General features: G+C 47.7%; 1 protein-coding gene across 3 annotated transcripts in view; it reads left to right on the forward strand.

The window, feature by feature from the left end:
- LDLRAD4 (low density lipoprotein receptor class A domain containing 4) overlaps positions 1–20458 on the forward strand; it is a 319552-nt gene that overhangs the window by 114943 nt on the left and 184151 nt on the right. For all 3 annotated transcript variants that reach the window (XM_014446773.2, XM_014446774.2, XM_023745705.1), the window contains exon 3: positions 9761–10224. In XM_014446773.2, the coding sequence (XP_014302259.1) occupies positions 10185–10224 (40 nt within the window). In that variant the 5' untranslated portion in view covers positions 9761–10184. The remainder of the gene's footprint in view (positions 1–9760; positions 10225–20458) is intronic.

Genomic DNA, 20458 nt, shown 5'->3' on the forward strand with positions numbered 1-20458 from the left:
ACATTTAAGTCCTTTATCCATTTTGAGTTTATTCTTGTGTATGCTGTAAGTTGGTGGTCTAGTTTCATTTTCTTGCATATATCTGTCCAATTTTCCCAACACCATTTATTGAAGAGACTATCTTGGCTCCATTGTATGTTCATGCCTCCTTTGTCAAAAATTAATTGAGCATATTGGTTCGGGCTAATTTCTGGACTCTCTATTCTATTCCACTGGTCTATATGTCTGTTCTTGTGCCAGTACCAGGCAGTTTTGAGAACAGTGGCTTTGTAATACAGTTTGATATCTGGCATTGAGATCCCACCTACTTTGTTCTTTCTCAGGATCGCTGCAGCTATTCGGGGTCTTTTTTTATTCCAGATGAATTTTTGGAGAGTTCGTTCTAGATCTTTGAAGAAGGCCATTGGTATTTTAATGGGAAGTGCGTTGAATTTATAGATTGCTTTGGGTAGTATGGACATTTTAATGATGTTGATTCTACCAATCCAAGAACATGGTATGTTCTTCCATCTGTTTATGTCTTCCTCTATCTCTTTTTTCAGCGTCCTGTAGTTTTCTGAGTAGAGGTCTTTAACCTCTTTAGTTAAGTTTATTCCTAGGTATCTTAATTTTTTTGGTGCGATGGTAAATGGGATTGTTTTTCTAATCTCTCTTTCTGAAAGTTCACTATTGGTGTATAGAAATGCCTCAGATTTCTTGGGGTTAATTTTGTATCCTGCTACATTGCCAAATTCATGTATTAAGTCTAGTAGCTTTTTGATGGAGTTAGAGAGAGTGTTTTGGTGAAAAGCAGCAACAGCTTGCTCTCCTGCTCTGATGCACGGGACTGTGGGCGGGTGGGGGATGGGGAGGAGTGGTTATTCACTGTGGTGAAGCCTCCTCCTGCCTTCCCTGCCCTCCCACCACCTGCGCCTCCCTCCGGGCCTCCCAGGGCCTCTGTCTGAAGAAGCTTGCTGAGGGCCCACTGCTGAACCTGGTTAGAATAAGGCAATTCCTACTTGTCAGCTCCGGAGGGGAAAGGAGTAAATAAGGACTAGACTTTGAGAGGGAAAAGGAAGAACGGAAAGGAGATGCTATTTTAGATGCAGAGAAAGTTGCCTGTCAGGCTGATGAGGTCTGGCGTACTTCGATCATGAAAGGCCTGGCAGATACTGTGCAGTGAACTTTGCCAGGTGACGGGAACATGAACTGTGATTTCGGGGTCCAAATCTGGTGGTTAAACTCTCCTCTTGCTGCCAGGGCCCCGTGGTTTTCTTTGGTGGGATCCCAGGTGGCCTCCTGCGCAGACCTGATGGCGGACATGTAGGCAGACTCACTTAGCATCCAGGACACTGAGGCTGGGGTGAGGACACTGCTTGGAATGAGATGGTTTCCGTAGCCACTGGTAAGTGTTTCTAAAGCTGAGCAAACGCAGCGAACTCACAAACACGTGGCTTCAGGTGCTGCAGGAGACTGCTTCTGATGAACTCTCTGACTTCCGGCGGGCCAGCGCTGTCTCACAGGCAGGCACGTTTCCACCACCGTCTGGGCGGCTTGGCGGGACACGCAGTACCTGTCTGTCGTGTTTTTCCCCCATGAATAACACTCGTTTGCTTTTCTGCGTAAGATCACACGCATAGCCTTTGTTACCAAGGCAGCGGAAATTGGTCTAATGAACTCTTTCTGCTTGGCTGGAGGCCTCCAGCACACACAGGGACAGGGTTTGTGTGGGCCCATTAGTCAATACCAGTCAGCCTTGCCCCTGATTGTCTGCTTTTCAGGACAGACGCACTTGCGTGGCCCTGCCTCGTCCAGCCTTCCAGGAAGACGTGAGACTCTATCAGTGTTTCCCTAATATATGTGGAGTCAGGCACTGCCCCTCCAATGGCTGGGGCCTCTCGCAGAGGTGACGTTCATTATCGTGTGTAACTGTACCACCGAGGGCTCGTTTATCACACTCTCGGACTGGTTGCTGCTGGCGATAGTGGCTCCAGGGGCCAACTGCAGACAGTGCCATGTTGCGTTACATTTTTTCAGACATCTGCTGAAATGTTCATCTTAGATTTTTGTGATCGGATTAAATTGTTCCACCAATGCTAACTAACTGGGCTAAATGAGTTCTGTTTCCGCAGTTTGGTATGTCTCAAATGATGTCTTTAGCTCTCATATAAGAACCCGTGGCTTCTCTAAGGCAGTCATAGAATCCGTGATCTTCCTAGGATGAAGTGTGATACTGCTGCTGCTTCTGGTCCCCTTACTTGAGAGAACTAGCACAGTGGTTGAGTGGAAGTTGAAGTTCTTAGAGGATATGGGATGAGTCTGTCTGTATCTGTATCTGCAGACAAAGGGAACTTCCTTCTCTTTCCAGAGGCAAGCAGGGCTTCTGAGTTTTGTTGTAATGGGTGTATTTGGGCATAAGGAGTCTTTCCGTCAGGACACAAATGGCTAAACAACCGTGTGTGTGTGTGTGTGTGTGTGTGTGTGTGTGTGACTCACAGTTGCGCCTGCATTAAACTAAGCAGTGGTTTCTATTGGCCACTGGTCAGAGCTTTGCAGACTGCAGGTGTTAGTGAGATGCCCATCAGGCACCCTCTGCATGTCACCCTCCTCTCGTGTCTGTCCCAGACAACAAAGACTTTTCTTTGGAAATATCTAAGAAAAATATGATTGGAGTATTTCTGGTCACTACTATCTACCTCAGACTGGAGATTGAGTTGTAAAATACTGTAAAGTGGCAAGTTCTCTTTTTCCTAAAGGAATATACTTTTTCAGAAGATGAATCTGAGTAAGCAAGACAAAACGACTTCATGACAATTTAGGCATTCCCTGTGTGTTTGATGAAAGAGGCACAGATGAGGAGCTGGTCTGGAGCTTTGCAAACAAGTGGCATTTAGGAAACCTGTGCTAATGCGAGTGATGAAATGATGCAGGTCATTCATTTCTGTAGGGAGCATCGGCCGTTTTCCTGTTGATCATTTTTTAGTTGTTAGAGTGTTGGTGCCTCTGTCCCACACCCCCTGTCGAGTAGAGGAACCTGGGGCGGGTAGGTGTCCTCTCGGTGCAATGTCATTCTTGGGGCCTGTGAAAGCTTGAGAAGTGTATGTAAAGGGTTTAAAAAGTTAACACTTTACAAACAGAGCAAACCAAATAAAAGAGGATGGAAGAGAGGGAGACCCTGGCAAGAGGATATAGAACCTTTTGTTAAACTTACTTATTACTACCTATTGTTGTTTTGCAAATTTGGTATTTCAATATAAAAACATGAAAAAAAACCCTGAATATCAAGAGGCTTCTTTTCCTTTTAAAGTTTCTACTTTGTAATTTTTTTCTTCTACCACATTTCATACCAGATACCTCACCCACACATTTTCTAAAATTTTGTATCCTTTCCTCTGTTTCTCTCTGTTATTAATTTGACTGACATAGAATGCTTTTGAGCTTAGATTTTTATCTGTTGAGAACTTAAAAAAAACACACACACAAGACAAATCAACTGAGGAACTACGAGATAATTGGACATGGTCAGATAAGAACTGAGAGAGGGCGGGGTGGGTATATTCTCAAAGACGTAATTTATCAGTCACCTGCTCAGGTGAGCTGTAATCATTGTAGCGACTATTATTTCTTTAACATTTATTAGAGAAATGTTTTTTTGTACATGTTTTCTCATGAAATACATCCTAATTCTATGAAGTAGATGCCCTGTTACTTCCATTTTACAGCTGATGAAACTGAGGCTCATGGTGGGGGTGTTAAGTAACTGCCAGAATCACAGGCAGCCAACGTAGTCTGAGTCAGAGCCTGGCCTTCTGTCCTCTGGCCTGTTTGTGTGTGAGGCTCTCATTTGAGCGTGTTTTATCTCCGGAGATGGTGGAGGGGTCATCCCTCCCTGTGCTTCAGGGGCCCAGCTGGCACTTCCCACCCGGAGTGCCCTCCAGGGTCTGAGTGCTGAGGCCAACCACCTCCTTGTGTTCTGTGCCCTTGGTGCTTTGTGCATCTGATGCAGGACGGAGGCAGTAGAGTGACAAGGTGACCCAGCTTAAGCTCAGCTACGATTCAGTGCAGGGTAACCAGCATTTCCTGAGGAACTGCTGTATTGTGGTCTCCATCATCAATGCCAAGGATACAAGGATTAACAAGAAAAGGTTTTGTTAGGAAACAGCTCCACAGACAGAGATGAGATAGGCACCGTGGGCACAGGAGTGTGGTCTGTTTTGCTCACTGCTGTCTCCCAGCACCCAAAATAATGCCTGGCTACAGTAATGACCCCACAAATAGTTGAAATACTGAATGAGAAGATGCAGCCAGAGAGTGGAGAGAGTCCTGGTCAAGGCCCAGGTATCTGATGGGAGCCTGCCATTAGCGGAGGCAGGGAGTAACTTGGCATAGGGAGCTGTGAGCGCAGGTATTGGCAGAGCAGGCCTTGATGGGTGATGAGGGCATTGGAGGGTATTTGCAAGGAGGGCAAAAATTATTTCATATAAATAGCTCATCAATCCATATTCTCTTCTACTCTCACCGAAGAATGAGATGACAGCTCCCCTTCCCCTTCTGCTCACACTTGTTAGCTCCCTGCATGACACCTTTTCTTTGCCTGTCATGCCCATTGTAAGCTGCCTTTATCTTAAGAAAATTGAGACGGGGGAGAGCACCGCAGAGCCCAACTCCTGGTGTGGCCAGCCTGTCCCACCAGGCCGGGAGAGGTAACCGTTTCTTATTCGGCTCCCTCTGCTTAGCTGGCGTCCTCAGGTGACCGTGAAATGCTCAGACGCGGTCAGGCACGCTGCAGCGCACGTTCTCCCGAGGGCTGTGTGGCTCTGTGCCAAGCCGCTGGCTCTTCCTTGCCTTTTCTTTCAGGCACGTTGGTGTCGTGGGCGTGGTCCAGTTTGGGCTTGGGAAAGTGGAAATAGAGGCAGTTGGTCCAGATGTATACTGTACCCCTTTCTCAGCTTCTTCCTTTGCCAACTGGCATGTATGGAAGAACTCTGAGCTTGGGCCTAGACCAGGGGTCCTCAAACTTTTTAAACAGGGGGCCAGTTCACTGTCCCTCAGACCGTTGGAGGGCCGGAATAGTTTAAAAAAAAAACTATGAACAAATTCCTATGCACACTGCACATATCTTATTTTGAAGTAAAAAAACAAAACGGGAACAAATACAATATTTGTATTTGCATGTGGCCCGCGGGCCGTAGTTTGAGGACCCCTGGCCTAGACTGACACCTGGATCTGGTCCCAGTTCTGCCTTCATCACTACAGTCACCTTCAGCAGGTCCTCTCTCCTCCCCGAGCCTCATTCTTCTTCTCCGTGAAATCAAAGGGTGGGCCCCATGGTCCCTTGTTGCTTCCTTTGCTCCTAGATGGTATAAGGAGATAGATATAGACTTCACGATTCACTAGGGACAGTGATCATACGTTATTATTTTGGGTGGACACTTTCTCCAACTTGGTATGAGTAGAGCCTCAGACTGTGTAGATCCTTCAGGATTTATCAAGTGTCATATTTGACAAGGAGACATTTTAGAGGATGTCCTAATATAATTGCCACGTTTCCCTGTTTGTGGCATTTTAAAAGCTACAATTGTTTTATAGCCTGAACCACAGAAATTAAAAGTATCCTGAAGAATCAGAAGCATCCCAACTCAACCTCCCCCCGTTGCAGGCAGCCCATTTCTCAGCCTTGTTCTCAGACTTGTGTTTGTGTGCAGATTTCCGGGGCTTGTTTGCCGTGTCCTTTTTATGCACATGTGTCCTGTCTGCCTTGATCAGAGACACTGGCTCAGGGGCACACTCAGATCCAAAGGGACCTTTGGTTCCCCTTCTCACTTTACACATGAGGAAATGGGAGCCTGGCAGGCTGCAGGACTTGCCCAAGTCCTGTAAGTGGCCCAGAACCGGGGGGATGCCCTGCCTGTGCTCTGCCCCACTGCTGCCATGTAGGCAGGCCTGGTGTTTCTAAGGTCCTGCTGCTTTTCGGACATCTTGACTGACTGGTACTTGCTGAGGTCTAAAACCGTGTTTATGAGGCAGAGAAACTCGTGGAGAAGTGTGATGTCTTTCTCCCAGGATGACACAGTCTAGCTCTGGTCGGAAATAGATCCTTGGGTTTCTTTTTCCACTTATTCTCACATCTGGTCATTGCCGCTTTGAACTTAAATGAACCAGCCCATAGTTGAGATTTTTTTTTTGTAAGCAGTGCAGTACAAGTCTTAATACATTAATTTTTATGTTTTGAATTTTACAACCGTGCCTCAATTTGTCAAGGCCAGGGCTATCTGTCTCTCAGTGTTCCTTTCTCCCTGGGCCTTGTCTGGTGGGCAGAGCAGGGATGGGTCCGTCAGACACAAGCACGGGGCCTCCTCCCAGGTCTCTATGCCTGGAGCCCTTCAGGCTGCTCCGTCTAGCCGTCACCTAGGTAACCGACATGCAGCCCGCAAAGCAGTCTGTCCACAGTGAGAGGAAATAAAAAAATGAAACTGCAGTGTTTATTGTTGATGCACTACGCGTTTTTTGAATGTGACTAGATTTTGAAAAGGGGTTGTTTCACTTCTCTGTTGGGTGTTGGCCTCTGTGCCCGGCGTGTCACCCGAATGTTTCCGGAATTGCTGTGTCTGTTTTCACAGTGTGCACTTCCACGAAACCTCGGATCTGTCGAATGCAGTTAAGTTTTCATTCCCCAGTGATTCCTAGGAGCACTGCATTTCATAAAAGTTTTATGCACAAGAGGTAAAGCAAACATATCTCCACAACTTATTTGGTGAGGTTTTGTGGGTGTTCATGTTTTTTAAAACTGTCCCTTCCTGTGGGGGTGTTTTTCCGTTTGGTGTGCTCTATTTCCTTAGTAACTGTTACTCTGTTATGGGAGGGGCTTAATGACATTTTTCAAGTGCAATATTGAATTAATTATTTCCTGGTTAGTCCTGCCCATCTTCCCAGGATAAATAGAACGCCTCTGTGTGTGTGTGTGTGTGTGTGTGTGTGTGACGACAGGATGGCAGTAGCGTCGAGGGGGCCTTTGAATGTGTGGCTGTGGCTCAGGATTAGTCGGTGACCTTGTGTCCTGGGTAAGTTGCCTCCTTCTTTATGCTTTCTCTCCCCCGAGCCTTGATTTTCTTTATTTGGGTATTATTAGGCTTAAACGTACTTTGGTTTGGGGAACTGCGTGAGATTCAGCACTAGTGTGGGAAGAACAGTGGTTGTCGGGCAAGACATCCAGGGATTAGTGTGACTCTCCGGCACACTACTTTTTGTGGCTGTTGTTTAACCTCTGTGGGGCTAGAGTTTTCTCCCCGAGGGTGGAAAGAATTTAAAGCCATGACCCCTCTGGCCCTTTCCTGGGTAGGAGGTTCTGTGAAGTGTGAGTGCAGTGGAATCACTGCTCATAAGCACTGTCTCCTCTTGACCTAGATGGGCTGTAGGAGAAGCGCTTGCCAGTCCAGAGGCCGGAGTCAGCGCTGCGGAGCAGCCTCTCAGCCCAGGAAACGCTGCTTGTCAGTTCACGGCTGGGGGTGGGGGGTTGTTTTGTAGATATTTGCTGAGCCCTTCTGTATGTGCCCCTCTCTGTATCCACTCATCCACTCATCCAGTAAACGAGTGTTTCCCGAGTGCCCGTCCTCGGTGCTGAGGGGAAACGGAGAGTCATCCGGTCACTGTCCTTGTCCTCGTGGTGTTTAAGGTCTAGTGGGAGGATGGGCGCTAAGCAGTCGCCACCCCTGCATGCAGCCACAACTATGGCAAGTGCCGGGAACCGGACTCCGCATTTAGCCTGGGGACGACCTAGGAGGCATCTCTGAGGAGGGTTGTTGGAGCTGAGATAGAAAGTGAGCGGCGGTTCTGGAGCAGGAGCCACCTGAGAGTGGGAGATGGGATGGGCAAGAGGATGGAAGGACAAGGGGATGGGGCATGATTTGTCAGCTTCTCTGCCTTTTCTGCTGATTCTCGGTTGCCCAGACTGTTGGGTCATCTGACACTTTGTTCCCGAGATGGCTGGGTTTCTGGCCCTGTTCGGGTTGGTTGGATCCCTCACTGAATAGAACAATGACTCCAGGTTCTGGAGACCCTTGTGCTATGTTTCTAGAAAGTGTATCTTGCTGTGTTGTTATTGGTTAGGAAGAAAACACTGATAGCCTTTATGGTTTCATTTTAACTTGAACATTGCATATAAGGAGACTTACGATTGTGTCCCTCCATCCTTTGTTGGGAATCTCACACATCATGCTCTAAAACTCCTGGCCAAGACCATGGCTGAGCCCTAGCAATGAACTACCTCTATTTTAGAAGTAAAGTTAAGAATTGCTGAGTGTGATAATGACAGTAAAAGAAAAAAAGCTTGTTGTTTCTTCTATTGCCACCCACATCTGCCTTAATCTTTCCCATAGCCATTTGCGATATTGTATAGGATAGCTTGATTTCCTAAAAAGTGAGCTGTCATACCTTTCTCAATGAAACGAAATAATATAAACAACGCCTCCTCCCAATAAAACAACAAAAACCTCACCACTCTCAGTTTTTCTCTGAGTTCAAAGAAAGGGGACAGATAAAGTCTAGCATTTCTGTGCATCGAAAGCATCATAGAAAAGGCCAAAGAAAATTAAAGGTTCAGGCCAGGTGGGCTTTTGTTTTTATCTGGCAATGCCATTTCCTGAAATGGATAACTATGGTGCATGTGATTACTTTAGAAGTTGGTGCAGGACTTTGGGATGCTGATACTGTATGTGTTGGTCATTTTATATGGAATATTTAAATTCAGAGAAAAAAAACGTTTTCCCACATTTTCACAAACTTCAACACCACCATTTATATAAATGGTTTTTAGTTAAAATAAAAATTTTACCTATTCATTAAACTTAAGGATTCCTACTGGGCTATACCTTATTATCTGAGATTGTTACTGCAGGTGTGTGAAGGTAATTGAATTTCTTAATATAATTAAAGTGCTTCATCAATACATAAAGTCTTCCTTATAGTTAGTCTGTATTAGTGATGTTTTATTTTATTACCTTATATTTATATTTACAGCAATAAAGGGGCTTTAATAGAGGATTTCTGTTATGTGCTGTTTTCTTAAATTATTTTTCTTTTAGTTTGATGGTGAAAATGAGGAATAAGGTTACATTTTCTAAAAATTAGTTATAAATTGAGTAGGATGAGGTGATGATAATGAAAAAAATTTTTTTTCCTCTAATACTGGAGATTCATATTTAGGATTCCGTTTTAAAAGTCTGGTCCTTTGGGCTTCTGACATCCTTGTTAATGCTACTTCTTGTGTAATATAACAATCGTGGGCTATCTGAAAGTATTTTGTAAAATGTTATTATGTTATATATATGGAAAAGTTTGTAGATTAAATTTGCCCTTCCTTCTCACTCTCCTAAAAGAATTAATATGAGCCTTTGCTTCCCCCTTAAGAGTCATTTTTAAAATTTCTCAACCCTGGTCCTTCCTAGACAGCAGTGGGTATGGACCTCAGATCCCACTTTTAAGACCTTGGGAACGAGCTTGGAAAACGGGTTCTTCGGGGTGTCTGTGAACTGTGATAACCTCGGGAAGGACATTGTAAGCTGGGGGGCCTCTGTGGCCGTCCTTGGAGAGGCTTGGAGCAGTGAGCCCTGTTTTTGTCTTGCCCTCCGCCCTTTCCTGTCACGCAGGACAAGGTCTGCAGCTGCCTCTTCTCAGAGCTCTCCCGTGCCTTCCCTGTGGTTCTGAGCACGACTCTGGGTGGGTCTGGCAAATTTAATGCTCCTACAGATCCTCAGTAAAGTGACCTATTTCTTTTTAATTTCAGAAAGAGGAGAGACGCAAAGCACAGAGAGCAGCAGATCAGACCACACCGAACTCCACTGGAGCGTCGGAGCCGTGGAGGATGCTGGCTGCCGAGCTGCAGAGGAGGCCCCCGCTCTGAGGGGGCGAGCAGGTCTCACTGAGACAGCTTCCGCCCCTCCCGGGCTCACCATGGCCTGCACTCTCTGGCTGGACGGCTGAGGTGACTGTGTGCCCCAAGTGTGCACGTGCTGGACTGGGTGCTGTCCCAGGTACCGCCTGCTCTCTGGGAGCAGGGCAGGTGGGCATCAGATGCTACCCAGAGCTGGACGGGGCAAAGCAATGGACTCCGACAAGCTAAGATGGAAGTGACCTGAGGCCTTGCCCAGGCGGTTTCCTCTTGCCAGGACAGCTCAATAGTCGGAGCACAGGCTTGTCTGGGGAGCAGTATGCAGGAAGCTGGTTTTCAGGCCACAAATGCTTTCACAGGTGAGAATTCTCCACATTTAAATGAAAATGCTATTTCAGCTCTTCGTTGATAGGCAATGCAATACCAAACAACTGTACAACATGAATGTACATTTGCTTTGATGACCTAAAGACCATACAGAGTCAAGGGGCTCAGGCTGCCAAGATGGCTGATTTTGACAAAATAATAGCATGTTTTCCTTCTCTCTAAATAGGAATTTAGAAAAAGCATTTGACATTTTACGAGTCTGCTCTTGTTGAGCAATAGAGCACATACAATACCTTGCAAGTCACATTTCTCTAAAGGACATCTGTCCCTTATGGAGGAATGTATAGGGACCTGGTTTTCTTTACAGAACTGGGAAGAGTCTTCGAGTGAATGAAGTTATTACTGACGAGTAACGTCTTCCTCCCCGTCCTAAGTTATCTTCCTCAGATTTATTCGTGTGCAGATGGTGGTGGGGCGGCAACCCTGCTGAACTAACCTTGCAGCGAGGATGCTTCTTCTATGTGAGCTCACCCAGAAGCCTGGCATCACTGCTTGACATCGGTTTACCCCCTGCCAGTTTGAACACTTTGCAGGGCACCACTTAGTCTGGCTGGAGCCCCAGAGCCATGGCCCAAGGCACAGGGGCTTTTGAAATTGGGTCCTGGTTCTGTGTCTGATTTGCTTAATATCCCAGGAAGCCACTAATTATTCTGGGTGTTTGGCTCCTCGTTTATAAAATGGGGGCTGTGACGTTGAAGAACCTCATGGAATTCAGATAAAACATTTTTCCATAAAAGAGGTGTTTTTTAAGAAAAGATGACAGGATAATCACAAGAAGTGACCATATTCTCTGGTCCTGTGAGTCCTAAAAGTTTGTAGCTGTGGAGAGGGCAGGCCAGGTTGTTGGGGTGCCTGGAGCGAGGTGTGGCGTAGGTTTGGGAGCCACACGGGCTTGGAGTGGACTCTCCTCCTCCACTGACCAGTGCTCTGCACCTGGACAGTCACAAGCTCCTTTCCGGTTTCCTCTGTAAATCAAGCTGGTCATGTGCAGCTCTCACGATGCTGCCGAGAGGAAAAAGGAGACAACATATGTGAGATGCAAAACACAGATCTTGATCCTTTACAGGCTTCTGCTATTTCCTGATATGGAGTCCCCAGTATGGGGCCAGGTTGCCTGGTTCAGTCCTTGGTGGTCCTTGTGCTCAGACCTTTGAGCAAACTCCTAGATCTCTCAGCATCTGCCTCTGTAAGATGGGGGCCTTGATCCTGGAGGCTAGGGAAGTCATGGTCTAGACTGGTCATGGCTCAGTGAAACAGGAGTGAAACAGCTATTGAAATGTAGATTCCAAAGAGCACACAAAGTTGAGCTCTCTGGAACTATCTTCAGACGTCCAGCCTGGCAGGCTCAAAACCATGCCCTCAGCCTCCCCTTCATGGCTACACCTGTTATCTCAGTCACATAAGCTGCTCCTTCATGAAATGTCAGCCCCTCCTCTGGGCAGAGGTGACATGCAGGGCTGCGGCACGAAACACCTCTGTGAAAAACACCGCCCTTCAAACTCTCCTCCCCATCTTCCAGGAGATAGCTGGGAGGAGAGGCATCTAGGTGATGCAGGAAACAAGCTCCTAGAAGCAGTTCTGGGAGGAAGAGGGAGCAAGAAAAGAGAAGGAGGAGAGGATGGGACAAAGAGAACCCGAGGACGAGTGGCACATGGTTCGAAATGTAGGCTAGCCCCGAGGTGGGCTTCTGGGTCCAGTCTCTTCACCCTTCTGAGCCTGGCACCTTTCTGTCGTGGCTCATACTTAGACATCCCGTCCCGTCCTCACCACTCTTTGGGGGGCTCTGCAGTTCCTTTGCCCGGAGGGAAAGGAATCCTCCACCCCATCAGGATCCCATTGCGCGCCTGAGTCTGTGGCCTGGGGACCGTAGGCTCTGAGTAAGGGAAACCCCTCAGTTCTGCCTGGAGAATTCTCAGTAGTTAGGATAGTACCTGGCACATTATTTAAGGCCCACATGAATGGCAGCTGTCATTATGACTGTTACTGCCTCGGCTGTGGTCACCTGCCTACACACTCATATATAGAGGAAGCACCCTCACTGCAAGGTTAGTTCAACCACCCTCTTGAGGCTACTCCCCTGCTCACATTTTCTTATCTTCCTTTTAACTCATAGTTTTACCGAGAATTCTTGTTTCCTTACGAATTTGGCCTCCTCAGGTACATCAGCCTACCTGAACAGTGATCATACCACGACTAGTAGCGAAATAATAACCACGGCTAATGTTTTAGAGAACTTACTGCATGCTCTTCCTGTGTTACCTCTGTCAGTCTTTCCAACAGCTCTGATGCCAGTGTTAGTGTGTTGGTGCTGCCGGTGCAGGGCACACTCCGAGTACCCAGGAGTCAGATCGAGCTGGTGGCCCTTGCAAATCTTCTAGCATGTGTGTGACCTCGGTTGCCCATAGGGGTCATCCGGGGAGCCTTGCCGCACTGCCTGGTCTCACCCCGCAGAGATTGGGATTGACTTGGTCTCTGCATCACCCAGCCCTGCTAATTCAGGACCTGCATCCTAACAAGACCCCAGGTGCTCAGCACACATGGAAGTCTGGGAAGCACTGGGAGCCAGCACTGCACAGAGAGTGGTGTTTAGAGGTGAGGGATGGGTTGGGAGAGTCAGTTCTTGAGAAAAGGAACGGACGTGTCCCGTTCCTGTAAGAGGGAGGATTGTGTTGACGGATCTACCCATTCTTAAGGAAGCTGTGTTGAATGTTAGTACCGACAGCACCTGTGGGACAATGGTTTTAGCTTCCCAATATCTCTGGGAAATAACCAGTGGTAAAATAAGGAAGTTGTAAGTACCCAGCCTTCTCTGGAGGTGGGTCCCGGTGGACTCAGCCTGTCATTTTTATTCTTTGTCTGCTCTTCTCATCTTTCTTTGCCCACACAGTCCGTAAAAGTTACTTACGGTGTATGATGCAAGAGCTGCCCCTCTGTCCCTGCCCAAGCTGTTAGCTAAAGCTGTGGTCTTAGATGGAGGTCAGTGGGAGGCTGGTGCCCACCCTCTTAGTTGGTTTGCTTTTCATATGTCTGTGGATATAGTCTTTTCTTATCCCAGGGCAACTAAAGATGCTAACGTCTTAGTTTTTGGAATGGAAGATAGACTGAGTTTGCTGATTCTTTAGGCTCATGGAAAGGAGCCTTGCTTTAGATAACTTAAATGGCGAAGGGGTTAAGGCATTTTTCCTTGGCTTTTGTTTTAGGGCAAAACAAAAGTTACTGTACAGTTAACCATACCTCCCCTTGAAAAATATGTCAATTTGTATTTTGTTTGTGGAGGGTGTTCAAGATTCCTCTTCAGTAAGGACTTGGGGGCTGCAGCCGGGCTGGGAGGAAGGCTGGGAGACCTGTGTGAAGCTGTGTTTGCCTGGCAGCCCGTTGCCTCTTTGCAGTGCATGGCATTCCCGTGGCGGGTGGTGGGAGCTTGCAAGGCCCCACTCGCCATGACACCGCCGGCCCACCCGTGGGGTTCGAAGTCTCCTCCTAAGTCTTGCTTCCTGTGTGAATGTAGATATACCCACATGGATACATATTTCAAATTCAACTTCCCAATTTTGATTTTCTCAGGCTAAATGTTGCATAAAGAAATTTATACGCTGTTTTAAATTTTCTCAGTGCATGTAATTTAGAAATGATTTTAACCATTTAGATACTATTTTATAACAAAAAATTAATTTCCCCCTTTATAAGTAATACCTGATCATTGTAAGAAAATTTGGAAAGCACATAAAAGTCTAAAAAAGAAAAATAATTACCCATGCAGAATATTGCCATTTTCATTAACATTTTGTCTTGCGTCCTTTCAGTATTTTTTCCTGTGCAAAATTTTTCTCACAGGACTGTTCATAATATATATTCAATTTTATAACTGATCATTCCCTTTTTAAAATTACATTATGAGCATTTTCTTTTAAATATGATTTAAAATTGCTTTATGATATTCTTTTATGCATGTGTACTTGAATTTTAAAATTGTGCTTTTATTGTTGGATATTGGAGTTTTTGACAGCTTCTCCCCTTATAAATAATTCTCTGATGAACACTGTGCAAAAAAACTCTTCTGAATACTGGGTTATTTCCTTAGGATAAACTACTAGACACAGAATTATTACATCCAAAGAAGTGAACTTTATGAAGGTTTTTGGTTGAATTTCCAAAGGGATTGGCTGGTCCTAGCTTCTGAGACGGCGCTGGGCTCAGTTTCTTCCAGTTGCCTGTTCGCCGTTGCTGGGGCCCGTCCCTGCCATTCCGCTGTGAGATGGAGCCGCCCTGCTGCCCTGCGGGGTGTCCTGAGACTAATTCACTCTTGTGGAGCTTTTGCAGCACGCTGCTGTAGGCTACCTGGGACCCACCGTTAGCTCGACAATGCTAGTATTTCATCGGGGCGAAGCGAAACTCAAGCATCCTCAGTTTACTGTTTTTGTTCGTCCAGGGCCCAGTGGTCGGCAAACTCATTAGTCAACAGAGCCAAATATCAACAGTACAACGATTGAAATTTCTTTTGAGAGCCAAATTTTTTAAACTTAAACTCTATAGGTAGGTACACTGTTATTAACTTAATTAGGGTACTCCTAAGGCTTAGGAAGAGCCACACTCAAGGGGCCAAAGAGCCGCATGTGGCTTGCGAGCCGCAGTTTGCCGACCACAGGTCCAGGCAGTCTTTCTGTGTGGCTATAGTTCAGTGAGGCAATGATGACTCCAAAGTCAGACTCCAGCACGATAAGACTCTTGTAGAAACAACCCCCCAGAGCTCTGGGCAAATAGAAATGGGCATCCTTCCAGGATATGTCAGTCAGGCCTCCGCTGAGGCATCCTAATGGTGATGGAGATTTCGTCGGAGGTTCACTGTGCTCTTGGTGGTGTGGAGTGCGCCTTGCCTGAGTTACCACTATGCACATCCTAAAGAAGATGCTGGTTTGAGATCCTGCCTCCTCCCCACCCCCAATGTCACTCTTAGATACTGTAAAGGGTTTGCAGTATTGTCTTAGGTTCTCTGAATCATTTAATTCGATGTTTGAAAAAACATTTAAACTTGGATAACTAGGTAAGTGAATTAAATTCCTATAGGATTTGCAAGTCTTTCTTGATAAAAGAATAATCAGACCTAGTTGTTTACTAAGTTAACTCCTACCCTTCACTCATAAAGGAGAAGGGTAGGAGTTGATTTAATAGTTTTTAGGTATCTGAAAGAGAGCTATTTTATAGATGATGGTGACCAGGTTTACTTAGCTATTAATGAACAAAAAGGAAGCACTGCTTAAATTGGATTGTTGGGATGCCTGTTTTTCTCCCCTAGAATTCGTTCACACTGGCAGGAGTGCTGGGACCCTTCCCGGGGGGGATGTGGCCTTAACTGGAGGCGTGACTGGAGCCGCACTGTTCCCAGGGCTCTGAAAGGCCCCAGAGGATCCTGGGTCACCCCCTTCCCACCACCCAGACCTTCGGCTTATTACTCATCCTTTCAAGGTCGCGCCCATGTGCTGATCCGTAGATGACCTCAGCCCACACTCTGCAGAGTTGCCAGGAGGAGATAGTGAACGCTGTTTCTCAATAAAAGGGATCGGGGGGATTTATGGCCAAATTCGGGAAGAAGACATTTAAATCGGGTTCTTTACTGCAGAACTTTACAGAGTTTAGTATGAGACTGCAGCTACATAGTTGGCAGATAGGCAGATAGTTGGCCGCATTTCCCAAGTGACAAGACCCTGAAGGCTTTTTAGAAAGAACACCACGGAGGGATAGCACGTGCTGCCCATCTGAGGTGCTGCCTCCTCCAGTCCGCAGTGCAGGTGTCCCTGTCCTGCCCGCACTGGAGCTGGAGCGTAGTCTCCTAACTGGGCTGCGTTTCCTGAGCAGGTTTACGGAGCCCCTGCCGGACAGTTGTTAAGCGCTACAGCTGGAAAGAATGCAACGAGGCACTGCCTTCCTGCCTTCACCCTCTCCCCTCGCTAGGTCTGCTGGAAATACCTTCTCTTGCCCCCACACTTTCTGTGGTTTCTTCTTGCTTCCTAAGGAGTCTGGACTCCTCATCCTGGACTGAAAGCAGATGCCTCTCCCTGGTACTCACAGTCTAGATGCCGTCATGAGCCCCGCTATTAACTGGCGCAGAGCAGGTGACCACGAGCGGCCGTGGGGCGGGGAGTGTGGTCCAGGGAGGCTGAGGACTTCTGCACAGCCCCCCTGCCTGTCTGCTCACGGACGGCTCCCTCCATTTATATTCCATCGACATGGTCTCTGCCTCCACGTCCCATCATCCACCTGCCTGTCCTCAGAGATGGCCCTGGGTGATGGCTTCTTCTCCACGGGCCTCGAGAGCAGTGCCACGGTGCCGTCATCAGGTCATGGGTGTTTGCCTAGGGGAGCCCAAGGTGGGGTCCCAGGGCTGCATCTACTTATTTCAGGACACTGTGCAAATAGGAACCCGAGACAAGGGATGCCAAAGTAAACATGCGTAACCTCCGGTGAATGCTGTGTGGCTCCGTTACAAAAGCTTCACCAACAACAGCGCGTGTGGTGACGTGGACACTGTTCCCTGCAGCTGGCGGTAGGGTTTTAGGATATTTCCAGGGCAGTGTAAGGCAGATTCCTTTTGGTTCCAGAAGCAGGATGACAGTGCGTGTTCCACACACCTGTAGGCAGGGCCAGGCTCAGGGTTCCTTCGTATCAGAAGTAAGATGAGAAACCAGGCTGGTCTTATCCTCTAAACTTATTTTTTTTCTTTTGTGGTAAAATTTCAGAAAATTAAGGGTGTTTTCCTTGCCCTTTTGGAATTATGCTCACATTGATTTCAGATCTGATAGTTCACAGAGCTGACACAAGGAATAAAGATGAATTGTTTTCTATGCCAGGAGTTTGCTCATATGTGGTCTCATTCAGTTCTTGCGGCAGTGCTGGAAGGTGTGCGGCTTCTCCCAGGTGTCTCGGGCAGGGGACAGCACAGGCCCCGAGAGGGCCTGCTCGAGGCCACAGCGACTAGTGGCCGCAGCGCCAGAGTTGAGACCCAGGTCTGTCTGTGATGGAGCTGCATCCCGCTGCCTCCCTCTGTGCTGCCTCAGCTTCCTTCAGGCACGTGGGAGAGCAAAGAAAAACAGGCTACTTCCTTCAGAATCCAGTGCAGGGTGAGAGGGACACACGGTAGGGGGGGAGGGGGGGGGAGAGAGAGAGAGAGAGAGAGAGAGAGAGAATTGAAACTTCAAACTGAACTTGCATATTAAGCATCTGTCAGAGTGGTGTCTGTGCTCGGACTTGGTAAATGCAGGCTTTTACATGTCTACCTTTTAACAACCTCCCCAGTTGTTAGGTCATTCTGCTTTGAGAATGATTTCCTTGCCCTTTTGGAAGTTTGTCATCATGATTTCTAGATCACATATGATTTTCATGCATCTCCTTGTGTAATATTATTTGAGTTTCCTCTTTCCTCACTTCTGCCTCGTGCAGACTTCTGGTGTCTGAGTCTCCTGGGACTCAGTCTCCATTTCCTTGCTTGCGCTTTGACTTCTAGCCGCTCTGCGTACCTGGCTCCAGGTGTTGCCTGCATCTCCCCACCCTAGATCACTTCGTGGACACAGCCCTCTGAGAGCCTGTCCTTATGCGGATGCTTGTGCCAGGGAGTGCCATTCCCAAGGCAGAAGTGCGTGAACGGCACTGGCCCTGCACACCCTGCCCACCACTCCTACTGTGAGTTGTCTTTGCCACTGAAGCTGTCAGCTCCTTTTTCTTTTATTAAACATCCAGCTGATCTTCATGGATTACTTCCCGCTGTTGTCTAGTCTTGACTAAGTATACCGAGAATAAGGCATATGGTGCCTTATTCCTACCTTCTCAGGGTGAGGGTATGGAGAGAGAGTTCATGACAGTTATTGAGTATCACTGTGTGCCAAGCAATGTTCTAAGCCAGCAGTCGCCAACCTTTCGGACCTCATGGACCACCAGTGGTCCGCAGACCACTGGTTGGCGACCGCCGTTCTAAGCAACTTTCTATATAGAAGCACTTATAATCTCACTTAAGCCTCAAAGCACTTCTATAAAATAGGTGCTATATTAAAGCCCCTTTGACAGATGAGGAAACTGAGGCACAGTGTTAAGGCAAGGTCACACCCCTGGTAAGGTGAGTAGTTGGGATTAGAACCTGCAGCCTCTGGAGTCAGCACAAATGAGTGGACTCACCAGCCTTTGTCAGGAAGCATTCCCCTTCCAGCTTACCAGTGGCCACAGAGACCAATAATCCACATGCTGCTCTCAGAGAGGCGGTTTACTTCACGGAGAAATGCATATTCCAGTTGTAGATTTAAGAGGTCTTAGCTTGTAAGGACATTTTCTTGACATAAAAAGGATACATTCATAGCCTGCGTGCAAACAGTGGTTTCCAGTATACGGACATGCAGCCCTGTTCACCTTCTCTAATTCTGGGCTCCATTAGACCACACGGGAGTGTGTCTCGTCACTGTGGCGGTCTGTCGGGAGTTTGGGATTGGAGTGCGGAGGCACGGGAACACCCGTTTCTCCTTGGGCTGCGCTGTGTGCAGCCTGGGGCAGCATGCGTCGTTGAACAGTCTAGCGGGCATGTTTTCAGTGCAGACCTTGTTTCTCACAAAGTCTTTTTATTTTCCCCTTTAAAAAACATACCGAGAACAACAGAAATATTTCAGTTACTTGGCTATGTCGGCTGATAGTCTACGGAAGAGGTTCTGTCTCCTGCTTCTGGTTTGCTCCCGCCTCGTGGTGCTCCATTCAGGGCTTGGACATTGGGCGGCAGCTGAGCACTAGCAGGTCCTCCTGGACCTGGAGCAGGAGGTTCCAGTTCTGCTCTAGAGAATGCAGACCACGCTCTCCCCGCCCCCCTGCACGGGGCCACTTGTCTGTGCCGGGGACGCAGCAGGGATAGAAGAGGGTGGACTCGGGCTCATAAGGCATGGGTTGATCTAAGTGCTGCAACCTGGGGAAGTTACTTAGTCTAGACCTCGGGTTTGGTTTTGTTTTGCCTGTGAAATTGGAGTCATGATCACAACTCCATACGCCTGTGATAGCTAAAGAGCGGGCCTAAGTGACAGCGCTGGACAGGGCCACCTTCATGGCACGGCTGCTAGAAAGACCTGGGAGCTGCGTCGTGAGTGTCCTGGAGTCCCTGACGGGGAGGCAGGACTCAGAGACAGCTTGTCCGGGCGGGAGTTCTCCAGCCGGGCCCAGGCCTCCGCCCGCTGTCGCCGCCTTCAGTTTTTGTTTCATGTGTGTGTGGCACATTCACAGAGGGGTGTGCGGCAGGGATACATATTGCAAGGGAACCTCGCCGTGTAGCTGCGTGTGCGTGCTGCCGACACTGTTTTGAGGGTTGAGGTGCTGGGACCTGAAGGCCGTATGGGGGCAGGAGAGTATGGGTGGGTTTGACGGGTAATTCTGTCCCTGCCCTTCTCTGGGTTTGTGATGTGGGAAGTCATAGAACAGGACCTAATGCACAGTCCGCTGTTTCTTTATCCAGCTTTGAACTTTACCTGTTGTTTTTGTGGTGGGGGAGCAGCTATTTGGTCAAAACTATTTTCTAATGTTAAATATTAATGTGTTGGCGTAAGATACTTGACTAACCCGAGGAAAAACCAACACTGGAAAAATTCATCCTTGTCGCCATTCGTTCTCTCCCTTGTGGTCCCCCAGGGCTGTCCTGCTCTCTCTGCCTTGGGATTATGCCCCCCCCCCCCCACCGTCCTGTCGCTTGCCCACACTGGTGTCTGTTTCCTCAAGAAGCTGTTCTCTTGGAACGTGACCCAAGTGGCGAGGACACACTGGAGCGGTGGACCCGCGAGCACCTTCACAAACGTTTTATTTCTCTGAAACCAGCCTCATCTGTAAGATGAGAAATGTATGGACGAACGCCCACTTTCCCAAGGTGGGGATGCGGAGCCCTCTTTTTTAAAAGCACATGGGAGTGCTGTGTAAATTTTCAAACGTTACACAAGAGCTAGCAAACCTAATAACCGAGAGCCTTTCTCACTGCTCAAAATGTACCCGTTTGGACGGGCAACATGTATGTGATCGCTGCACCATGGGCGAATCCCGACCAAGGAGCGACTCTCTTCTGGGTCCGAGGAGGAGAAGGAGCCTCTCGTGGATCTCCCACTCTGGCGCCGTCTGGGAGGCACCCGTGGTGAGGGAGGGGTTCTCACGGAAAAAGGTTTTCTTAACACGTGACACCTTGAAGTCATTTAAAAGGGAAAA

This window comes from Myotis lucifugus, unplaced genomic scaffold (genome assembly GCF_000147115.1).
Source record: "Myotis lucifugus unplaced genomic scaffold, Myoluc2.0 scaffold_572, whole genome shotgun sequence".
Taxonomy (NCBI): Eukaryota; Metazoa; Chordata; class Mammalia; order Chiroptera; family Vespertilionidae; genus Myotis; species Myotis lucifugus.